Consider the following 24,977-nt stretch of genomic DNA (forward strand, 5'->3'; position numbering starts at 1 on the left):
AAGCAGGCTGTTAATAGCCTGGAATTGCTGGCTGCTAAATAGTTCTTCTCTTTTGTCAGCAAAAATCCACTGCAACCCACTGGAAACTTCCTGCACCTGCCACAAATAGCCACTGCTATATGAAAACATGGTGATTTTTCTTTTCTTTTTCTTTCCTTTTCATCTAGAAGATATTCTACCTTTTTCATTTTTATCATTTTAATCTTTTTATCTATTTTCTATCTTTAAGCACTGGTCATATTGGCAACAAGGCATATACGAATTCATGAGGTTAAAGGGTTTATTACAAATATATGCTAGTTTTGACCAGCCCTACTGTAATGATGCCTTCCTATATCTCTTTATCAAAGCTCAGCCAGTAGTCTTCGGTGATTAAAAAAAAAAAACAGAAGTAAGCTTCAGCTTTTGCAGTGAAATACAAAGCTGCCTCTCTTAACACACAGATATTTGCTTCTCTTAGGCTTTGTCTCATGTCCTCTCACACCTTGTCACTCAAATCTACGAGCCAAAGCCTCTGCAGTTCCCTCTAACACCCCTGAACCCCAGCCAAACAGCTCTGATAAAAGGGAGAGCAAACAGCCAGATAAAATTGGCTGCTTACTTGTCTGCTGGCCTCACTGTACCCCGAAGCAGAGGCTCCTGCCAGCGATTACATCCTATGTGCATCCTCATTAGCAATAAACTTCGGAAACTGGAAAAGCTGTCTCTGGATGGATTATACATACAGTATCCTCTCCAAGAATGACAGACTGATACTGTCTGGGAAAAACTGAACATGCCCTGTGTCACACAGGGAAGTGCTGTGATGTGTTACCAATAAAACAGTAATGCATACATTCGCTTCTCTAAGCTCGGAAAGGCTTGTTAGGTACAGGCTTCTTCAAAAAGGCAAAAAGAAATAGTTTTAGTAAGCTGAGACAAATCACTGAAAATGCTCTTATATAAGAGATCTGATTTAAAAATAAACATATAAATCACATAATAACAACAACAACAACAAAATTCCCCCAGAACCCCAGCTGATTCCATGAGCTTGGGGTTACTGTATCACACACATACAGGTGAAGTTGCCACATGGCACAAACCATCTCAGTGCACTTTCATGGGAATGCACATCCCAAGCATTTCCAACTGAGGACTACCCTCAGCTCAGAGGCATATTTGTTCTTGGCTCTTCTTGCTCCACTCCCCCAAAGGCTGATGCCCCACCAGGTGTTTGGTGCTGCTGATGACAGTAACAGCAATAGCAGCCCTGCCATGATAGAGCATTCTTCCAGGCTGTGTTTTTATTAAAGTTTTGTCTTCATTACACAGTCCAAAGAGTTTTCTCAAATCATCCTTGATGTTCTGAAGTTTTAAATTCAAAAATCTAATTTTTTTAGACTCAAATTCACCATATTAATTCAAGTCCTCATCCAGATATATTTTCTAATATTTCTACAGAAATGAGGTGGAAAGCATTTGATTTGGAGGAATGTGCATTCAAAGATACTTTCCATTTCAAATTTTCTCTTACACCCTCTAGGAAACTGAGATACTACCACCAAGCTGAGTAAACCCCTGTTCCAAATTTCAAATTTTTGTCACAAGGCCACACTAGAAACAATGAGAACAATATCGTTCCAGGAACTCGTATTTGGCTTTCAGTTTACTGGCACATTCTTCTTCATGAGGGAGAATTTTGAGATGGAAGCTATCCTTGAACTTAGGTGACATTACAGAGGCCTCCTCAGCATCACCACAGCTGAACAATTACAGAATTAAACAGCAATTTGTTTCTCCACCCAGGAGCAGAGGTGAATAGGGAGGTATTTTTTAACAACTACATCATTTCACGTCAGAGCACCTCCACCATATCAATTGAACGTCAGGAGTGGACACACAGCTCCTTCCTGCAGAGAGGGAACTGAATAGCAGACAAAAAAGTCTAAAATGAGAGCTGCAGCTGAAGAAGAGGAGGCTGAAAGGCAGTGGGATTTATGTCTATGCACACACACAGCCTTAAAGAGGAATTCAGTGGTCAAGGCTATCAGGCAAATGACAAGGTGGCATTCTGGCAAGTCTCACACCATCAGCCAAGTACACCATGAATTTTCACAGTAGTATTTAGGATGTCAGGCAGGTTTCACTTCTTCATTTCTTCACTTCAGGCAGGTTTTCACAGGCACTTCTGAATTTCCCTTCTGAGCACAGCATGTAGTTTTATAAACACATGCTCAAGAAAGCCTTGTGGCCAATGCTGGGGGAAGACAGGAGGGCATTAATTAAAGGCTGGATTGACTTACTGCAAAGAATAATGGGGTAATAAATATACTGCCCTGTTAGCACCTGGGCTGTAACCTGTGGGCTGATGATGGACGGGTTGCCTCCATATAGCTTCTGGGACTGCTTGGTTCACTCTTTGTTTTTACTGCAGATGATTTATTACCTGCCATCCTACTGCATATTCATTCTGAAACTCACTCCCACCTAGAAGTGTGCCTGAACCCTGGCTGCACCTACTGCCAGCAGAGAAGCATGGCTTTGGCAGGATGCTGAACCCCAGGAGCCTCCCAAAGCTTCCTACTTTTGGGACAGCCATGTCATACAAGCCTGCTCCTCAGCCCCGAGCAAGGTCAAGGGAAGGAAGCCATGTATGAATAAGGTGGGGCTGCTTTAGCTTTTTTTAAACCATCAATACTCTGTAAATGGCTGGCCAAATTAGATAAATGGAGAACTGTCAGACATGGATAGCAGGGGAGATGGCCTGTCAATTAAGAATCAAGACAGGGGGGTTGCTTAGATACAAGGCATGAGTTTCACCTCTTAGAGGGCACAGCAGCAGGAGAAATGCTTGCTACTGGCTGTGTACCATTCCTTTCTGAGCCATTGTTTTATTTTCACCACTCTGCAAGCTGAGTTACTCAGAGCTGCAGCAAGACCTTGATGTGGTGGGAGGGCTGCTGCACTGCCTCAGCCATAGTGGTCAAGGGCTGCTACAGAGTAGTGCTTGCAGATCACTACTACTCCTTAGCAGACAGAGCCTGCCAGTTGAAGGACTGACTGTGGAGATGACTGCACTTAGAGTGGCCACAGGGGAGGAAACAGAGACAACAGTGTGAGAGCACATCAGGAATCAGGAGCAGGAACAGCATGAACCTCAAGGTGTGAGGAACAACATGACTGTATCCCCAGGAGATGAGCAAAGGACTAGGACACTGGCCACAGCAACGTGGACAAACAGCATTTCCCTGGGGGCTACAAGCTTGCTTGGCTTTGGTCTGGTCACCCCAAAAGCCTTGGGAACCTAAGCAGCAAAGGGTGCTTAAGATACAGTGGTCAAAAATTTCTTACTTTTCTTTAAACCCCGCCCTTAATGCTCATGTGTTTGTTTCTTTTTTAAAAGTGACAGCGAAAAAGTCTGTATCTCCAGGCTCATAATTGAAACCAAATCTGCCGACTTCAAAGTTCCTTGAAGAACATAAATGTGAAATTGGGAAAGAATTTCACTTCTCACTATCAAAGGTATATCTGAGACAAAGTACATTTTGTAATGTGAACAATCTGTCCCTCTTTTGCAGGTTGTTCTACTATAGTAATAGTTCCTGCATATAATCTCTCCACTTATTTTTATTTAGAGGCTTCTATCTACAGCCTTCTATTTTCCAAATAGCGCTGGTTGACCTCTTGCTCATCAGCACTCTTCTTTTCAACCCTACTGCCAAATTCTTCCCTAGATCTAGCTATACCAAAGTCACCTCTTCTGAAACTCAAGTCTGACACCAAATGAACATACTCACTACATTTCTTCACTGCTGAGATGTGATTCACCCTAAAATTGTTGAAAGCCCAGATGGGCATGGTTTTGGAAACATCAGACAGAAATATCTGATGGTACACTGTACACCTCTCTATAAGGACAGTTCACTCTGCACTGACTTACTACCAAAATCAAAAAAATGCAGAAGGCTTTTGCCCTTCCTCCAAGCTCATAGAACACTGAAGTCAGAGTGAGTGCTGAGGGGGGTGGATTCTTTCCCCCTGCCTCAAAGGACTACCTCCTTGTGGGCTGATTCCATTTCGTTTACATGTAACCCTGGGGTAAGGATTTTAGTTTGTTAGTTTAAGAGGGGCGGCCAATCTCTTTGCACTGGAACCATTTGAATTCTCCTCATGCCTTTGCTCTCTATCAGAGCAATCTCCTAAATTAGTTCCAGTATGTTGACATTCCTTCCATCTGGTGTCTTTCCATTCAGTGGTATTTTTATTACTCTCCTAACAGCCGCAGACAGAAGTACCTTTCCACTGCTACAAAATGCTCTTTTATTAAAGGTCAGCCAAATCAAAAGAACAAGCGAGTTTGTTTTTAATTTTGGAGATGCAGACTAGAATAACCTTTTCATTCAGAAAATTCATGTATGACCCAATTACCTCACTTGTGTAATAAACCTTGAATTATTCTTCAAAAAGTCATGCAAGTACTGAAAACTGTCTTTTACCTTAGAAATTCAGCCTGATTCAGCTTTTGTGTTTTTGACTGTTTTACAGCCCCTTGGCACAATTTTTGTTTAGTTAGTTTTTTAGTAGTAGTAGTATTTTGTTACTGTTCTTAACAGAGCACATAGCAGACATGAAAATATCCCAGGGCCAATGAGAAAACCACTTATATGTATGCACATGAATTTCTGCATTTGCTTAATTATAATTGAAGATATCAATATATATAAAGTATGTGTTTTAATGCTAAGCTTGTGTTAAATTGTTTTCCTGAATTATGGCCTTATTCAGCCAAGTTGCATTTCATTTTAAATTAAAGGAATATAGTTAAGATCCTGCAATAATCTCTTTAAATCAGATGGCATGCTATAATTTACTCCCCAGTGAGAAGATTAATCAGAATGGGAACTATTATCCTTGGTGAGATTGTTTCTCATCGAGCAAGACTGAGGATATGCAGATTATGATGGTTTGCTCTTTAAAAGGAAGGAAAAATGACAGCTGCTAATTTGGCCACAATAATATGTTACACTAATTGTCTTTGTTTCAGCAAAGAATACAAGAGCTAACTTCCCTTTATTTAAATTATGATTTACACTGTCGAGGAACTTCAGAGAAGCAAATATTTATATTGCTATGGTAGGACTGTGTAAATGGGAAGATAGAAATAAATTTCATCACTGCTGGCAATCGGTCTGACATTTAAACTGGACCTGCCTGTCGTCTCACACGTTTGAGTTGATGTCATGTCCGATGAAGTGCTGTTTAGGTGATCACCCTGAATGACAGGAAATTCATAAAGCTGGCGTATAGTAACTAAGGAGTTAAGTTTGTTTATTCTTGTTTCATAAGTATCTCCAGACAACTGAAATATTACTTGATGTTCTTGGATGTTATCAACTGAAAACAATGAGAATAAAGCACTCAAAAGTCAAAAGTCTACATAATTAGAGGAAATCAATTAGACATGTGGTTAAGCAGTATCACTGCTGAAGTACTTTCTCTTGGCCAAAAAAAAAAGGAGTCATTTCAGCTTTCCAACATCCAGCATTCTTGAATAAAGCCCAGTCATGCACGTGATGTTTGAAGGGACTTGTGGCTTTTTCAGGTGTTTTGCACACAGAAGGGGTGGGGTCATTAGGCACCAAAGTTTGTTTTGATTATGTCTGAAAATCAGGAGATAGTGAAGGCTGAGACAGGCTGGGATTGCTCTGAACTCAGGTCACAGCCTGAGATAGGTGACTGTTTTGCCACCCTGGCACCTGGCTGCTGCCCCACCCTGAGGTCCACATGCAGCTGATGGTGGAAAACATTTGTCTGAGCCAGTGCTGCTGCAGGGATGCAGCTCCTCAGCAATGGCTCATGTCCACACACCTTAGCAGCTGCCACACAGGCAGATTTCTGACAGTGCAGCTGGCTTTGCTGATGATATGGCTGGTGACTTGACCGACTCAGCTCCCCACACTAGAGACAGACCTACGTGTGTGTGAAATACCAAGTGTGTTTATGCTTTGTTGCATGAAGTCTGTTACAAAATGTGAGACTGAACATGTATTTGGCCAGTGCAGTGAGTACCCTGGAATACTATGCCACTGCTGTTACAGTCTGTCAGATTATCTGCTGTTGCCTTTGGGGTTTGAAGGTAGAGCTGAACCAGTCTCCTGATTAAACATGCACCCCAGCTCAAGCCACTGTGGACTCACAGACACATGATGGAGAATTTCTCTGCTTTTTCTGCAGAGTACCAAAAATGCAACCTAGGAGAAAAAGAAGTGCATCTTACTTGGGAGATCCATATTTTGTGTCTTGCTAATGCAAAGGGTACAGCACTCCTAATAAGCATCCTGGCCCCAACTCAGCAGAGCACTTCAGCACACACTTTCCTTCAGTTATCCATTTAGGTTAATGCCATCGTGTTCCAATGGTATCCAATTTTGATCCTAATGTTTATTCATCCTCCAGAGAAGATCTTCAGTAAACTATTTCTACAAACATGTTAGCTAACAGTCTGTTCACCTCTAAGTGCATTTTGCAAAAGGGCAGACTTTTCTCTATGGCTATGCTGACCAAGGACAACTCTTTCAGCACATAAACAGTCACACAGACAACTGCATTTCACACTACAAAGACTCAAGAGCTCACTCCTAAATGTACCAAGTGTAACTTCACGCTCATGATTGGCCCAACATGTGTTTAAATGTTTGCAGAATGTTCCTTCCCTGGTTTAACTTTTATAAAGTATTGCCAGATGAGGTAGATTTTGCACTCAAGCTACCCCTGGAAAAATATGTTAGCTGTCAAAGGCTTTATTATAAAATCCTGGAGTTTTCAAGGCAAAAAAGCAACAGGGCAAAGGAAGGGCGAGGGGTAGGGGAGAGACAGACAGATGAATGGACAGAGGCATTATTCTATAAATTAAAATTTAGTGGTGAAATCAGAACACTGCCAGCAAAGCCGACTTTGTTTATCCAGTCCCTTTCAAGGAGTTTAAAGTCACTTAAAGAGCACTTCCCTCACAACCCCACTCAACAGATTGCCAATTACAGCCCTGCTGAGAGGATGGAATTTTAGTCACAACTGTGCATCTGCCCTGGCAGTAATGGGCAAGGTACATGCCTTATGATTAGGTTACAAAGAAGCACCTCTAAACTGGAAAGCTTGGTTTCCACACATCTGAATTTCCTTGGTATCAATAAAAAAGATAAGGTTGTGTTTACATCAAGGAGACAAATTCAGAGGTTAATCGCTATTAGCAGGAAGGTCAAAAGGATACCTAAACAAAATCCTACTTAAGGAAAACACATGTTTGTAAATGCAATACAAAGAGCTTTCAAAGATTATTACAGGGACATCCATCACTGTCAATGCTAAGTGTATCTGTGCAACCTGGCACCTACAGAGATGTGCAGTGGCAGTCTGGAAACCTACAGTAAAAATTTGTGAGATAGGAGTAAAATATCTCTAGGGTGGCTCCTGTTTTAAAGTTAAGCATCTGATCTAAGTTAGTCAGTCAGACTCCAACAGGAGCCTCCAATATGTCATTTATCCCACTCATCTGAGAAAAACATCTCCCAGGACAGAGCCAACCACCCTGTGAAGATGCTGAACTCTCCTGACTAGAGAGGGACACTAGACTTGTAGCATACACCAGCTGCAGAAATGTTGGATTGCTTCATTTTGGTGAGATTAAGCCCATCTCTTAGGATTTACTGACTTCAACATTTTGTGTCAGGGGACAGCGATATTATCACTCTTCATGCATCACTCAAGAGGAAGAGCTATGTGTCTAAAATCCAACTTCAAGAGGATACAAATACTTCAGTCCTTGACATAGTCCCTTAACTTCGCAACAAGTACTCTTCAGCTTCAAGTGAAGCGCACACTCAAGGGCCCCTGATCTCACACGCTCACCTCTGGGCAGCTCCTCTGTGTTTAGTTGCACAACCACACATCTTCCCAGTGCTACCATATCAAAGTTAGAGCATTGGCTGCTACAGGCCAAATAGTGACTCTGACCCCTTGGAAAACACACCAGAACTGATATACGTGCTCATCTTCCTCAGACAAGATGAATTCTCCATCATGGAGCTCAACTGACTCTGCTGCAGAAGCACTGCTCCTCCCTCTGCAGGGCCAGACAGGGAAGTTTTGCTCCCACAAGACTTAGTGTCTGCTTCCTAAAAATGCTGTAACCTTTTTCATTTTTACAAATATTTTAATTCAGTAAAAACTATTTAAATTAAGGATGAGAAGGGCAATTGGTCAAAGAACCACAGCATGTTTAATATTTTTTTCTTCTTAAGCTCCCATCCACATTTGAAGTAACTTTTGTTCCATTTGCAGCCCACATGCTGACGCAGTATCCCTCCCCTTTTCTGTTCCCAGATCCTTTTATGAGTTTATTCAATAAAAAGACAGATACTCATCTCTTTTCAAGTACAAGAACATGCTTTTGAATAACTCAATATGCGATAGTGTAACAGTATGCCAAGACAGCCCTTGTTTTAATCAGCCATATCAACTCTCAGAGCAGAGCTGCCATACACATCTCATCACCTTCTGCATTTACCTCATGGCTATGGAAATGTGTAGGGCTACATGCAGGCTTCCTATTCTTCAAAGAGGAAAAGGGGTGATCCCCAGGGACAAGGCTGTCTGACCCAGGCCCCTCTGAACCTCTGGAATCTACATCCCAGATCCAACATGCAGCCTCCCTCCCTGCAGCAACAGACCCTTTGGCTGGTATCTTTTACCATGCACATCGCCTGACCCGCCCAGCTACTGCTGCGACATAAACAAACTGGCAAATCTTCCTAGCCGTGTCCCAGGAAGAAAGGAGGTAGAGGAAGAAGACAGGATAAGGAAACAGGAATGGTAAGTCAGCCACCAGACTGACAGGAAAAGTGTGCAGAGGTGGACAGGAAGCGGAAGCTGGGATTCAGGGGGAAAAGCTGCAATGACAGAACTAGCAACTTGAACTGGCATGTAAAGGAGGACCAAAGTCCTAGAGCAGATAAGAGCGGTCCTTGCAGTCCAGGGAAAATAAAGCAAACAAGGACTGGTTCAGGGGCTGGGAGAAGAAACAGACATCAGGCTGGTTCATGAGTGAGGACGAAATGAACCTGAGCTGTGCAGAGGGAGCAAGGACATGAGGTGACACATGCAACCATCTCCCACCTGCGATTGACACAGTGAACTCACACAAGAAGAAGCTCTTCCAAGCACAGGTTTATGGATCTGTGAAACACTGTTAGCTCAGAGGGAAGGCAGTGCTCAAGGCAGTCTCGTTGGTAAGGGATGGGTTACACAAGGAGTAGGGGTTGGTTTGGTGCACGATCTCAAGAAACATGAACATCAGGTCTGCAAGAACGTAACAGAGCAGTCAGGGAGGAAAATCACATCCACTAACCTTCATATATGGTGATGATATGAGGGTGGCTGAGGGATGACATGATCTCAATCTCCCGTCTGATGTGAACCATATCTTGTTCATCCTTAATTTTGTCCTTACGAATGGATTTTATTGCAACCTATAAATTCAGGAAATCAAGCATTATTCTTGGAACTGAACAGATGCATCAAATCCACTAAGAAGAGTTCAAAAATAAATACAGATGTTAGATGTTGGCAGAACGTGGAATGACCAAAACAAATCTTTAAAATACAAACCTCCATGCTCCAGCTCCCTCACTGCATAGCAATAAATACACTCTTATTACAGTAATGGGTGACAAGAAGTTTTGGGCTCTTCAGGTCTTAGGACTTCACTGAGGGGGAGCACAGTGTCTTTTGGAAAGATCTCTGTGCTAGCCTAAGCACATGCAAATGTGCTTATGTGAATGACAAAACTCTGCAAGAGACTTTGATGGGAAGTACATTTGCTAAGACAAAATTGCATTTGACAATTTTAAAAAGAAACTTATGAGACAATTTCTCTGAAAAAACGTTGAGATCTCTGATGGAACAGAGGCAGGGAATCCAGGGTGCCGATTATGTATTGATATCTCTGTTAATCATAAAGGATCCCATTAACACAGGTTAGTCCATGGTTCTTTAAAGCAGGCAAACTGTCTAAGAGTTATAACTTATTCAAAAATCAGAAGAAATAAATCTTTGAAATTCCCATCTAAACTCGTCCTCATATAAACTCAAGGCTTCAGGTCCTACACAACACTTATGCAATCACTGCAAAAACATATCCTTCCTGCATCCTTCCTCAATCAGCAAGCTTTTTTAACAAGCAAATAATGTGACTGGATATCTTTCCAAAAGGCAGGGTGGGAACAGAGGAAGTGATAGCTGAACTTGGAATATAAATTCAAATTATAACAGTACTTGTGAGTCCAGTGTGCATGTGTGTTGCCTGTGAAAAAAGGGCTTATCTGAACACCCCCATAAATAATCGTGGAGGTCATCTCATGCCCTGTGAGAAATGCAGAAGACAATGCAGAGAAGCTGGTAGGAGAGGGAAGGTGAGGGCATTGTGCATACTGAATGGCAGCATGGCCTTTATTATATTCAATATTTACCCTGCATTGTTTTTTTTAAGCTAGGGTTCAGGGAATAAATTATCAGCTATCTTAAAATCAGCAATACGTCTTTGAAAAACATCACTGACCTGCTGAGATGACCACCCTTTTACGGGTAAACCAAACTTGTGTCATTCTTTGCAGCCAACTACTGTGGACTTCTCCAGGGAAAACATTTGTAAGTCTACGATTTACGTTATTTCCCCAGTTACTCTAGAAAAAAAAAATTTCACTGCCTACTTTAGTAATTGTAAGTGGCATGACCAGTATTGTTTTCATTATATGATGTAGCATTGAGGATATTGAAGAAAGAAGAGAAAAACTTACGATATTATAAAATTGAAATGTACATAAACAGGAGCCAGTTTAAAGGATCAGGTTTCCTACAAAGCCTTCAACTCTGAAAAGCAACATTGTTCAAAAAAACATTAAGCACATGCCCCATCCCCTTGAATTCCCAAGGATTGCTGCACGTGCTTAAAATTAAGCTCTTGCTCAAGTGCTCCCCTACTTTGGGACAGCGGAACAAAAAGAAGTCAAGGGACAAAATGATTTGCATGTTAAAACCAAAACTATTTTTTTTCCTCTTGACCCAAACATTTGGAATCGAGATTTTAAAAGTAACAACATAGTTACAGTATATAGGTCTTATTTACATGGTACATATTTCTAGAAAAGGTAATACAACAGATCTTAATTGAATGAGTGACCAAGATAGCCTCCAAGTAATTCTAGAGATGGAAAAGGCAACCAACTCTAAAGATGACATTGGATTTTTCCCCTTCCCACGTTTGCACTCGGACTGACTGCAAATGCAAATACACCCTGTATACAGAAGGATGTGGGTGGCTCTTGGAGCAGTATGTGCATTCCTGCAAGAAATAAATATAGACATGGGTAAAAACATATTTTTTATTAAGACAGCCTTGTACTTGGCTCTGAGGAAGAATTTAAGAAGGGTTTCATTGTCAAAATATACAACAGGGAGCAAATTCTTCCCCATTCATGGCTGGTAAAGTAATAACGGCAGCCCAGAGGACATGCCAATCTCCTGATAACTTGACTGTGTGCTTCAAAGAGAGGACTTTTGCACATCTACCCATAATTACTGCAACTGGCCTCTGTGGAATCATTGTGTGTAAGAAAACATATTTTTAGATACAAAAATGCAAACATGATTGAGAAGTGTGGTGGCACTTTGTAAATATATGTTTGGATCAACATTCTAATATATTTTACACATCTTCACAAACAGCTGTGTTGCCTGGGAACATATTTTTTAACAAGACCAGAGAGCTTACAGTCTCACAAGCCATGCTGAAAATTAAGGCACCTTAATTTATAAAGGCTATTCCTAAAAGTTTACCTAAATTTCAAAGATGGTACTTAAGCTCTCCTGCAAGCATCATTTCCCAGTTGCAGGGGTAGAATTCAACAGCCCAGACAAAGTACTTGGGATTTTGTCAGTGACATCCAGGCTGCAACATCTCATCCCAGTATAAGGAAAGAATACATGCTGAACACATCTCCTGGGTTTTAACATTCAAGACTTTCTCTTCCCTCACTCAGCTCCTTCAGATCAGAGTGACCAGCATTTGGAAACAAGGAAAGACAATTGGCAGGTATGAAATATCTTTACTCCAGTGGTGCCAATGGAGCCAGGGCAGCTCTAAGAATCCATCTGGCCACGGTCAGCCCACCCCCTGCAATCCTGACAAACAGCAAGAGCGCTGCATGGGAGGCAGTGCCCCTTGGATGTTACCAGTACAAGCACTCACACGTAACAGAGGCTTACTCACATGCACTAACAAAATAGTATCACTGTCTATTTGCACAGCACATAAGCCATTTATTAGTTAAACCTTGATAAGCAATCGGTGAAACAGCACAATTTATCCACTTTCAGGAGATGAGGAAATCGAAACAGAAAGGCAACATGACTCCTAAAGGAAACAAGGACAGTAGCATCTCACAAACTGCTGCCTGCCTTTTCCTCCCTAACTGTGCAACACACCTCGGAAGTGCCTTATTCAACAAACCATCCGGTTATAACAGGATGGTTTCTGATACCTTTTCCCATGTCAAACTGCTATTTTTCTCCTCAAAAAGGGTGTCAGCAAAGTGAAGGGTTCAAAGGCATCTCAACAAATACTTTTTGCCCCATGCCATCTGCCTGGTGGCCTGCAAAATCCCCAAGTGGACAAGTTCAACACTTCAAAGGCTACCAGCCATGCACAGCCTTGCTGGTGACCTGGTCTGAAAGGCCAAACAGTGAGCGATCAATGTCAGGAGACCGTCACTGGCAGTGGCATCCCAGAGCAGGATTAGTGGAGCAGGACAGCACTCATTCCAGCTCTTCCCTTCTAAGAAACAGATTTCTGCCAGTCAAGTCTTTCACCTGCACCGGTTTGCTTAGACCATGTCAGTAAGAATACTTGGGCTCAAGTCTACTGATGTGAAAAACCCAACACAAACAAGAAAGCAATCCAGTTGGGTTTTATTCAGTATTTCATGGAGACGTTACAAATCATTATCACGTTCTAGGTATTTATTACATGTTTCATTGTTTTCATGTCTCTGAGTAAAATAAGACCCCTAGCTGTATGTTATGGTATAGGACCATAAAACAAGCCTCTCTTCCAGGTATTCTAAAATATCAATGATGTAACTTCTTTCATGAAATTTATTTGTTTCAGAAATATATTCCAGAAAATACATTTTTAAAGAGTGCTTATGCTTTTAACACCAGACAGAGCTAGCTCCATTTTTCTAAACCCCACTTACAGGACCACTGCATGATAAACCTGAATAACTTCAGCATAATAGGAAATAATGTCACTTGAGAAATCCCTTATGAAAGAACTTGTTTGTTCATTCTTAAGGTTCTTTTCTTTCTTTCTTGCCTGCTTTCTTGCCTTCTCTGAAAGCAGCGGCTTCACTGTTCGCAACATCAAAATTTATTAAGGGTCACAGCCTATGAATCAAGAGTACAGAAAAAGCAACATGCTTTTTTACATCAGCTACATTAACTACTCCAAATATTCCAGGTCAGTATCTGCAGAGAGAGTGCTGTTAGTCCCTTTGGTACTCTCAAAACACTGTACTTATACCTCTACCACACTTTCTCAATATATTTTACTGGGTTTAAGACTTAGATAATTTAATTATAGTATTTTTAGTGACATTACTAGTGGAGGAATTTGTATTTTTCCTAGCTTCTTGTTTTAATGAGAATTTCAGATAACTCCAAGACCTTGCACTCACGGAGAGTAATGTATCAGATTCCTAATAATGAAATCTAAAGCCTCTCACCCCAACAAAACAGGTTTAAGTTCACCCAAAGCCCCCATAGACACAATATCCCATCTGGCAAAACACTTTAGCACATGCCTAACTTCACACATGTGAGCAGTCCATTGACTTTCGTGGGACAGCTCACACATGCAAAGTTAAATACATGCATAAGCACCAAGGTCACAGCTCAAAACTAGGCCATGTGATGTTTCCCTCTGGGGATCATTACTGGCTGTATGCACCAAAACCATTTCCATTATCTTCTGCAACTCCGATGGCTGCATGGTCCCACACATCGGGTCAGAGGGAGAGAAGACCATCGGAGACAGGATGAAACTGCCTCCACCTGCACTGCCAGTTCTGGTACCAGTCTCTGCTCAGAAGGAGGTAAAGAGAATACCCTCTCCAAAATCTATGGCACAGGCAGTGGTTGTGAGCTTCTAATATTGCCAGGCACTTCCAAGCTGCTCTGCACAAGCACACACCCCCACCTTCACTGCTGCTCTGCCTTCCAGAAGCAGATAGGAAAGAGGGAGAACAGCTTTTGGCTTCCCATCCCTCCGTGAGTCAGCTTGCAGAGTGTGCTGGGCAGGAAGTGTAGAGAAATAAATTGCTTTCTTCAAGGCTGCAGTAAATTACTGGTTTCCATTTGCTGGAAAGAGGATTTATATTCACTCTCTGAACTGGTGTAGAGAGATTATAAAGTATTTTCCAACACACTTCATGCTTCTTTGCTTTTGTTTCATACAAATAACTGGACTTGAACTATAAATACTTCAAAAGTATGATGGTTGCAAAGGTTTCTGTACATTCAGTCCTGTCTGTGAGAGAAATGTCCTTCTTCCTTTTCAAGCCTCTTGGCTGCTTAGCAGAGCAAAACAGGTAGAATTTATTTTTACAGAGCCTTATCAAGACCACTGTGTACCAAAAAGCATTTCCAGGTCTAAACATCTGGCAATGGGCATGGCAGGCAGTAGGTGCCCATTTCCATATCAAATCTCCCTGTCTGCTGAGTCACTGCTGGCATCATCATTTATGGCTAAGCAAAAAAGTGCTCTATTTTCATCAAAGTGAAAATATGTTTCATTTGATTTCAGGAAGTTGGTTCATGTGTTTGTTTTAGTCAAATGAACCTAAGTTTGCCTCATTTCCAGCTGAGTTGTATGAATATAAATAAAGGTAGAACTAGCCACAGGGCAGAGTCACAGATTTTTACGTCGGTGAGTGCTGTAGCTGAGCCTGACTACTTAAAGGCCACAAACTACTGACCCTTCCCCAGCGATTTCTGCATGCAGTACATTCAGATCCATTGAAAACAATCTTCCACTCTCTATTATCTACCAAGGCTATTTTTAGGACCATAGTGAGATATGAACTGCTTTTTTCCACCGAGGGAGGCTGTGACTTTTAAGCTGGTTCCAGCACTTGTACATACCACCCATGCTCGAACAAATTCCAATGGGCTCTTGCAATACTATTGCAGAGAGTCAAAAAGCCAGCATGAGGACAGAGAGCGAAGTTCCCTGAGAAAAGGAAACCAGCTCGTTGCCACTGAGTGACGTGTCAAAAAAGACGCTTAAAGAAAATTATGAAAAATTCTTTTCTTTGGGTGAAGAGGGAGGGGAAGGTTAAATACACATAAACCTCTCCTTTCTGAAAGCTGTGGACTGAACCCATCCCCACCCAGCAATGGGAAGTGGGTGAGCCCAGCCAGTTTCACAGCTCTGCTTCCTTTCTTTGAGACTCTAAGGTGGGAAGTGCAATGTGCCAATGGGGTGTGGAGGTAAAGAATAGGTTGATCAACCAGGGGAGGAAGAGAAAGGGAGAGCAGAGGATGTTTGGGGGTGGGGAGAGAAAAGGTACATTGTTCTTTCTCCAGCTCCACAGAGCCAAGTAAGAAAGAATAAAGTCTGGCACCACATAATGTTTTTTCCAGGCGAGTCTCTACCTATGGCTCTTGGCCCAGACATCACCAAACCAAGAGTAAAAGAAACAAAGCTACAAAATTATGTGGTCCCTGAGGTGGCTGCAATCAAATGATAAGGAGGGGGATGCTGATAATGAAGTTGCATTGAAATGGCACCTCAAGAGGTTGCACAAAGGAGAAAAAGGAAAGGCTGGGCTGAGTAACTGTCTAACTAGCCTCTGGACCTTCCAGGTGGGAAGAAGGAGCTATGGACAAATAATCCTATGGGAAAATGAAGCATCCAAAGGGTTCTGAAAAGGAATTCTCATGAGGACTTCTTTTTGTAAGCCTCGTACCACATGATTATACCTTTGCTGTGTCCATTTGCTGGAAAAAAGTAATCTTGAGATTCTAGCCCTGGGCCAGATGCAGTACTAAAGAGCATCATGCAAGGACATGTAATTCTAAGAACAAGCTTTTGCATGGTCATAGGAAACATTTCATGCAGACACTGAAAAGTTGACAAAAGGCCACTGTGAGTGTAAGCAAAATTAGTGCCTGGCGTTGTGCAATGTGCTAACACATCTCTGAGAGCTCTCCCTTTCAGAGAAAGAGTAAGGTTGACACAATGCCATTGTTTCAGAGATTGTTAGTTTTCACATCCTAAAAGCCAGATCATCTCCATGGTGATACTGCCTGGGAGACAAGCATTCAACAAAATCCTTATTAATTATTTATCAGCAGCCCAACTCTATTGTTTGATATTTGGCAAACTATGCAGTAATCGGGGGAGTTGCTCAAAGCAGTAATCGGTGCCATCTGCACCCAAGTGAGCCTTTGCTGATTTAAATCTCAGCTTCTGCTCACTACTTTGTTCCATCACATGTTTGTTCATGTCATGGATGTTACCAAGGACAAAACACTGTTATTGTTCTTGCAAGCCAGCAGCTGCACACATAAAGGGCAAGGATGCACGTGCCTCCATGCACCTCTCAGGTCCATGTGCTTGTATGAGGTAAAGGTATTTTTTACAGCTGCCTCACTCTGCATGGTAACAGCATAAGGCAAACATCAGCATCTCCCTGTTTTATTCCCCTCTTCACAATGTACCAGACAGATTATATTTCTAAAAACCAAAGCTGATGTCACTACTTGTAGAGAAACTCACTCTTGTGCCAAGGCACTAGAAGTCCCGAGTCACTGTGATAAAGGTTAAATCAAAATTCTATTTGCATAAGATGAGGCACAATGTGCCACTGTCTCTGGGAGAATGAAGGTATAATTACTTCAGGTTTAATTTTACTTTTTTGGTTCTGCTGGACATAGTTGCTGCTATCATATCATCAATAACGATTCACCAAGTGGAGAAGAGGAATTAACTATTCACAAACACTCTGCAAGGGGATTATATATTCTCTCTAGTTCCCCCTTTATTCACAGAGAAAGATGTTTATGGAATCAAGTTTTTATGAGCAGTAGAAGGTACCAGATGAACACATTTATGCTGTACATATATAAAGTGGGTGCCAGGAGGAACATACAACACCCTCCACTTCTTTCCTCACCCCCGCATACGGTGCTTGTTATCAGGATTTGTGAGCACATTTCCTGAGTAACTACTGCCTTACTGGGAAATTTGCATCCTTTCATTGTCTGGTACCCACTACCCTCAGCTATGTATAAAAAGCCTGACATATTTACACCATGCATTCTCTGACAAATTTCCCTGGCAGACCTTTCCTCATTTAATGCTGAGAATCCTTGCCTCAAGTCACCTATGTCAGAAATATACTAAAAAACTTCTCCCTTCCCCAAAGTTTTTTACACCACATTACTGAACTCCTAAGCCATAGCACTATTCAGTTCGAGAAGAAACATCCTACAAATAACCAACATCTCTAGCAATAATGATGTGCTTCCCATAGTGATGCCTCAAGTTGCCCCTTTTCACCCCTCCCTACTGTCCCAATAGCATGCTACCACAAATCTGCATCCACTTCAATCCTCCCTGATCCACAGTAAAACAAATTTGCTGTGATAGGAGCAGAGGTTGCAGAAGATTTGTTGAAAAGCAGATATCTGACAGGACCAGGTTTTTAAAGATACTTGCAGCTGTGTCCTGGCAGGACTGGAGCCCAAGGCAGGTCTGGCATCCTGGGAGAGGCCCTAGCATGTGCGGACTTCACCTTCCTGGAGAAAAGAGGGACTGATTACATTTTCTTCAATACACTTCTAAATGTAACCATCTCCTTTCCGAAGTCTAATAACTCACAAATGTCCCAGCCAACTACCTTCAAACTTTCAAGAAAAGTTCATGCTTTGGCACATAAGAAATTAGATCTGGAAAGAAACTGGGGTAGGGGATTTCCCCAAGGCAATGGATGTTCATAACTATAATTAAAAAAAGAGAAAAAATGCTTTACAGCCTCAACTATGGATCATTCTCCTTCATAGATGTTAACCAGCACTGAATGCCACATTCACTCAAAAGATGAAAACTGCATTTACAGTTAAGTTCTAGTGAAGTTGCCAAGCAGATGTTTATTTTTGGCTTCCACATTTACCAAAGCCAAATGCTACACTGAGTTGGGATTTCACAAAGTCTAATTGCTTTTCTTCCAGGTTACAATTTTGTTGGAACCAAAAAGGGAAAAAAAAAAAAAGGAGGGGGGGAAAAAGGCAGAAAAAAAAAAGCTGACTTCACTTTTAAGCAGGAAAAAAACCTGGTAGCATCCGTTTCTACCATGTCTGTTTATATCATAGTTTAAATGAGGTTAGAATTGTGCAATCATTATTGATCAAATTCCAAACACACCATAGCTCCATCCAGCACATGTGCAAAAGAGGAAAAGTCACTGAAAGTGAATCCTGTGTCAGTCAGTCTTTTAACTTCTGCAAGCCTGTGCGCAGACTGTTTAGCACTAATTTAATTACTGGCAAGTCAGGATAAAGAGGAGTGAAAGAATTCACAAGCCCCAAGTTTACTGTTCTCAATGTTACATGGGTATTACAGATCCACTGTCCAAAAACTGGAAGATAAGATTTCACAGTAATTTTGGGGCTTGATCTCACAGCTACCACAGCTGCTGATGTAATGCAAAATGCTAACCTGAGGCAGCAGAGAGGGACTTTAATTCAATGTTGTTTTTTCATTGTGAATAAGCAGTGAACCACACTGAAGTAATCCTCCAAAGGAGGAGTGCACACTGTTCAAGGCATCAATTTGAGGATGAAACACAAAACCAAGATCTTGGCTATGTCGTTATAAAGAGCCCTTTATGACTTTCTTAAGAAGACAGGTATAAAGTCCTGGTGCCTGGATCTAGCTCCAGTTTGAAAATTACACAGTCTCCTGTAATTCCTCCTATAATTTAAATTGGAAATGGGGTTATTCACACCCTCTAAGCAACTGCTGCAAACTGTTACAATGTGCTGCTAAATAATGGTAACCTCAGCAGTTACCAGAGTCTCTAAAGTGATTTTACAGGTTTAGGCGAAAGGTACTACATCAGTGCAAGGCTGTAATTCACATTAAACAAGGAAGAGGGTTAGACATTGTTTGAACTCTTAGAATCATTTTCCCAAGAAGCCACCTCAAAGCACATTTTCATTTATTGGTACATTCTGCTTGAGAAAGCTGTGGATAAGTAAATGTAACTCGGATTATTCTCTTTTTCACTGAAGCTGCTGTGAGTTCAAAGAAACCTCAGAATCACTGAGAGCTTTGCACATCTTTACAGTGCCTCTTCCACGACAAATGTGAAGTCAGCTGGTATTGTGTGGATCTTTTGATTTTGCTCTCTGGTTCTGCAGTCCTTCAGAGAAAAAAACGGAAGTGTTGTTTCACCATGGGAATTACTATAGTACAAGGAAAAAACTTGGGAAGAGTCTTTTCAAGAAGAAATGTCTGTACTTTCATGCACCACAACACTCATTAAAATCCAACACCATACTGTTTGACCACCTCAAATTCCTAATTAACAGAACAGAATTTTTAAGTGTGGAGAGATTTTTAAAGTTGAATTTATAGATTTTAGCCTTTTGGATTAACATTGATGAGCAAGGATTCATTGTGCAAAAATGGCGGACCACAGAAATCATATGATGGAGGATGGACAGATGTGTTTAAACAGCACAGTTGGAAGGGTTAGTGATGCAGAACTATCAGAAGCACCTGTATCTAGTACACTTTCCTAAACTGATCTAAGGCGGATCAAAATATAAACACCACTTCCTGGTGGGAACCTAGCAAACCATAAACCCACATCCTATCTGGAAAAATACTCTTGGAAAACAAAAAGATTGGCAATCGTGTATCAAAGCCTCACCCAGATTATTTTGCTCCAGGGCTTACAGATCGCTTTGCAATATTAAATTTGGTTTTTATTAACACACTACTTCAGTATTACATTGTTCTGCCTGGACATTACCTATTTAATGATCCCTTCTGGGAAGGGACCATCTTGGAATTTATGACAGAATGTGGTGGAATTACTACAGCATGAGAAAAGGAGTTTGCTAAGATTTCTTCCCCATCCGTCTCTGATTTCTGAGAAATATTTATGCCCCTTGAAGGTAGAGGAACCTCCTGTTGTTCCCTTCTATTTACTGAAAGTAAATTACCAGGGCCACCCTAATGGCTCAGTGGAGAGAGTAACACAGGAACAGGAACACTCTTGTTCCCTGCAGCCAGTTGGGCTTGGAATGGATGTGAGAGAGTGATGAATGAATTACACTTTCCTACAATTAAATGACTGACGACACAGCAATTTTGCAGCCTTAAATGCATAATTCCAGCTTTCCTGCTAGAAGAGGAGTTCCCAACTGCAGGCAGTTCTAAGTAGTTCTGAGGAGACTTAACTTTGGAGGGGAAAAAAGCACAAAGCAATTATTTTTCAGGATGGAAAGCTTTTGCTTAAGAACTCCCCCAGATCCTGTGAGCTCCAGGACTGTTGCCCCCTTCTTCAACATGCACAAACACTTTTTTTGGCATGTGTTTTGGCTGGAGTCAATTGAACAAGCGCGAGTTAGAACTCATGTTTCTGAGATCCGCTTGCCAGAAGCTAAACTGTTAGGTAGTGTAACAACAGCAGCTCAGGCTTCCCACTTCACCCTGCCAGTGACCTTCGCACAGACTTGGACATAACCCCTTCCTCAGAGTGAGGAGCAATTCCCTCTCATGCTGCTCGGTCCAGAAACTCATCTCAGCAAGTACCACAAATCATGTCAGACCAAGCAGGACTATTAAAGCAGTGCTGCATAATGTGAATTGCTGTCCACAAGGGACCAGACCAAGAGACTGCCTAACCCACTTTGTTTAACTTTTTAGTTAAACAATCCTGAAAGGGGAAGCTGCATTGCTACTCTGGAAATTACAGCTTTAATCTCATTTGAACCACGCATTCCTCAGTTAAACTGCAGAAATAATTTAAGAACCAACTCCCAAATAAGACATTTTTCTACATTTCCTACATTTCCTGGAAATACAGTATTTCCGATGCTGTGAAGTAAAAGCAGACTTATTAATTTACCCAGGTTAAAGTCCTTCCAGTAGCCCCAATAAACTCTAACGTCAGGCTAATTACATGCATTTCACCAGTTTTGCATATTCACATAGCACAAAGCAACACCATACAACACGAGTGGAACACTGATCGTTTCCAACTCAACCCCACAAAACCATTCGCACATATTGCATTCATTGCTCACTCACACTGCACTGCCCATGGCAGGAATCCATAGTGCTTCCCTGAAAACAGAGCAAGCTTCACTTCCCTTCCTCAGGCATGCTTTAATACAGATCTGAGGTGCCAGCTTTTACTGGGTTATTTAAACAGCTTCTAGAGTTTTGCTGGGCAGATAAGAAAAATAACTTGGGTGTGCAGTAAAACAAAGATATAACTGTTTGTGCCAAACATTCAGTTTATGGCAATACTTCATAGGAATTATTCCCCATAACAACCAAACTGTCATATCCTACAACTACATCCCAGGCAACCTCCCAGCTGAACTCACTACGGCTGCTGTCTGATGTGCTCTACATACAAACACCCAGAACTAACCAGATGTTCTCTATGTAAAACATTTGGTTTGAAACACGCAGTGCTTCTTTCCAAAAATCCATTACATTTGTTTAATGGACTCGCACAGTTCAACTAAAATATCCTGGAGCAGACATTTGACTGCAACTCTACCCTACAAGCCCCATCCGCAAAAAGAAAAAAAGAGAAAAAAAGAAAGAAAAAGCAAATGAGAACGCTTTACATGATTTATGCTGTCTTTATGATCAGCCAGTTCATAAAATACAAGCTCTGCTCTACAGACAATAACACAAATCGCTTTCAAGTGTATTGTTTAGTCCTTGCCTGTGTTAAACGAGTATTTCAAATGAAACAAAGGACCGGACTCTACTCTTCAGCTTACAAGTGTTAACGCAACTGAGACCAGCATTTCATCCACGTATATCACAGGGGATGCAATATTTCTGTTTTATGCTCAGAGTGAGTGAGTAATGACATCCAATAATCATAACCAGTTACATTCACAGTTGCAGAGTTTTCCTTTCATCCAAGAAAGGCTTGAAGGAGGTTGAAGTACAGCATGAAATCCTTCTCCCTGATTAATTCCTTGTGAGCAACACATAACCCACAACGAGGCCTATCACAGGTTCCCTTAGACCACATTTACACAATAAAATTCCAGATAGAATGGGAGTTTTACTGAAACACTGGTAGAAAACTCTCGATCTCTACACACAAAAAACCCTGTAGTTGAAAAGGATGGTTGGTCTCTGGCCTGGCTGCAAACGCACTGCACAGTCCAGCTAAAGGCCCTCATTCCTGCCAGGCTGTGCTGACACAACGGCAACTGAGCTGTATCAAGTGGTGCCCAACAGTGATGAGCTGCCTCCAAGGCACAAGAGAGGGTGGGCTTTTGAAAAATTGGCACCATCCCTTCCAAGTGTGACTAAAGCCATGGAAGAGGACATTCATTTTAAGAGCAATTTTCCTGAGATGGTTATACCCACACAAGGAATGGCTCAGCACAGTGCTGGAGCTGTGGTCAACCTCTGCTCTTCCCGTGGCTCCACCACAGACTTTCTAGATGAACCTCACGGAAACCACTCTCCTCCTAGATGCCCAAAGCATGGCTGGAACAACTGGATGCTACAGAAGTTGAAGCTTAAACCCACAGATCACCATTTAATTATTTTGGCTCATTTTGGTACCCTGAAGAGAATAGAAACAAAGGAAGTAGCATGAAGGATGCCTTTCCTCATGTATAGTCCTGATTTAAAAGGTATCTTCCCAAGGGGGCAATGGGCGTCTCTCAGTTACATCCCTATACAAGTCAGCTAAGCCTGCATTGCTTCCAGCAGGTATTTACAGGAATTTTCCAGGTTCTAGGCCACATGGCATTAGAACATGCATCAGATGGAAAGGCTGCACTCTCCCCTCTTCTCCTCCCAAAGGCTATTTTATTTCCTCACACCAAAACAACAGCCTGCAGCTCTGCCTTGCTGAATCCGCTGCACCAGGTGTCTCCAGGCATCTCCAGACACCTTCGCTCCTCCTTCCCGAGCTGCACTCTGCTGGGGAAGCCATAATATTTGATTTGTGCAGAGTCGTAAAAATATGCAAGTAAGTGACAGCTCTGAACAAGTGCCTTGGAAGCTGTTTCTTCAACAAGCTTTGCTGTCTTCCCCTGTCAGACTTGTATGCGAAGGACTTAACCTTTTTGTGTCAACAACAAAGCACCGTTTAACAAAAAGGAACATTTAGTTACCACACAGCATCAAAGAGGTATTTCTACCCAACCCTCATTGCTATCTTTTGTGATTAAAAAAAAAATATTCACACTCATATTTAAAATAACACTTGTACCTCAAATAAAGGGAGGTATCTTTCACCATCAGGCATTTAATAGAGATTAGAAATCTCAGAAGAGATCAAATGCCTTGTTGTGTACAGGAAACATGATATGAAGGCTTTCAGATCTCCATCAACAGCAGGACCCCAGTTTTTCTGATCTACTGAAGAATATCTAAATTTAGTCCCTGAACTTGGTATCTTGTCACAGGAACAATAAATTTATTTTTTTTCTTAAGCCTAATGTCGTTTAACTAGTGTCGTTATTCTGAGGCAGTGCTGCTCGAGGCCAAGCACGCTGACTCAGCTCCACGGCCCAGCCAGACATTAGGATAATTGCAAGTCCCTCAAGCCGCCAGACCTCCGAACAAAGACACTGCTCCAGCCTTAAGTCGTCCCACATGTGGCTGCTGCACCAGCGTAGCCGAGGGGCTCTGGGATCACCATAGGCCAATGTTCCCCTGAAAGGCGAGGCAACAGGGAAGCACAGCCTGCCAAGCACCAATGCTTCATCAGAGGCAGCCAGCCCCACGCAAGGTGCAGCAGATGCTCCCGCTCAGCAGGCTGGCAGCCCAGGGACCCAAGCAGCAAGGACGCCCAAGCATCAGGCTGAAGGTGTGGTGAGGTGAAGTGGGAAATACTGACAGTGAGAAGGGAAGACTGAGGAGGAATCCGGAAACTAACAGTTACGTCAGGAGCATGTTAAGCTCAGCAATCTCAGCTGCTGTCTTCTTAATATTTATAAAAAACAAGACCTGCATTTATTTTGTGATTTTCACATTCACCTACAACTGGCTGGGATGGTTTCATACAATCCCTTTTCCCACAGCTGCTCTGTGAATGGATTTTTTTTCAAGTGAAAGGAACGACCCATTAAAGTATTTTATTATCTCCTATGCTGGTAAGGATAGAGCCTAGAAAAGTCCATACTTGAGCAAGACCCAGGACTTCCATCACATCGTGGACCAGTGGCAGCTTTAAGGACTGATGGCACATAAACCATCAGAGCTAAGCGAGTCCCATCCATCTTTGGACAGTTGAGGGACACAATGAGCTTATACCATGCAATAGTTTAACAGACTGAATTGAAGACTGGCCCATGGTCTCTAGCTCAAAATATAGAAATTACAGGGCTCAAATAAGAGTGCAAGAACCATGGGAGATCAAGGGATGGCTACAACCTTGCCCCCTCCACGCTTTGCAGCACACAGCAAAGGTTACAGGAGGGCCTCCACGTCTACTGAACATCTGGCATTTTTGGTGTGGGTCCAGGATGTTTAATGGGTATGGCCAGACACAGTACACACACAGAGCACCTCACCCAGCCTCCGAGTGTTCAAAGGTCTAGGATCCCCTAATTTATACAACGTACTATGCTGCCTGTGAAGACACGGTGATAAATAT

The 24,977-nt window shown here is 42.0% G+C and overlaps 1 protein-coding gene across 1 annotated transcript in view; it reads right to left on the reverse strand.

The window, feature by feature from the left end:
* LOC131591623 (NUAK family SNF1-like kinase 1) overlaps window positions 1–24,977 on the reverse strand; it is a 45,039-nt gene that overhangs the window by 12,345 nt on the left and 7,717 nt on the right. The window contains exon 2 of the mRNA XM_058862509.1: window positions 9,386–9,506. Within this exon, the coding sequence (XP_058718492.1) occupies window positions 9,386–9,506 (121 nt within the window). The remainder of the gene's footprint in view (window positions 1–9,385; window positions 9,507–24,977) is intronic.

Source organism: Poecile atricapillus, chromosome W, assembly GCF_030490865.1.
Source record: "Poecile atricapillus isolate bPoeAtr1 chromosome W, bPoeAtr1.hap1, whole genome shotgun sequence".
Classification (NCBI taxonomy): domain Eukaryota; kingdom Metazoa; phylum Chordata; class Aves; order Passeriformes; family Paridae; genus Poecile; species Poecile atricapillus.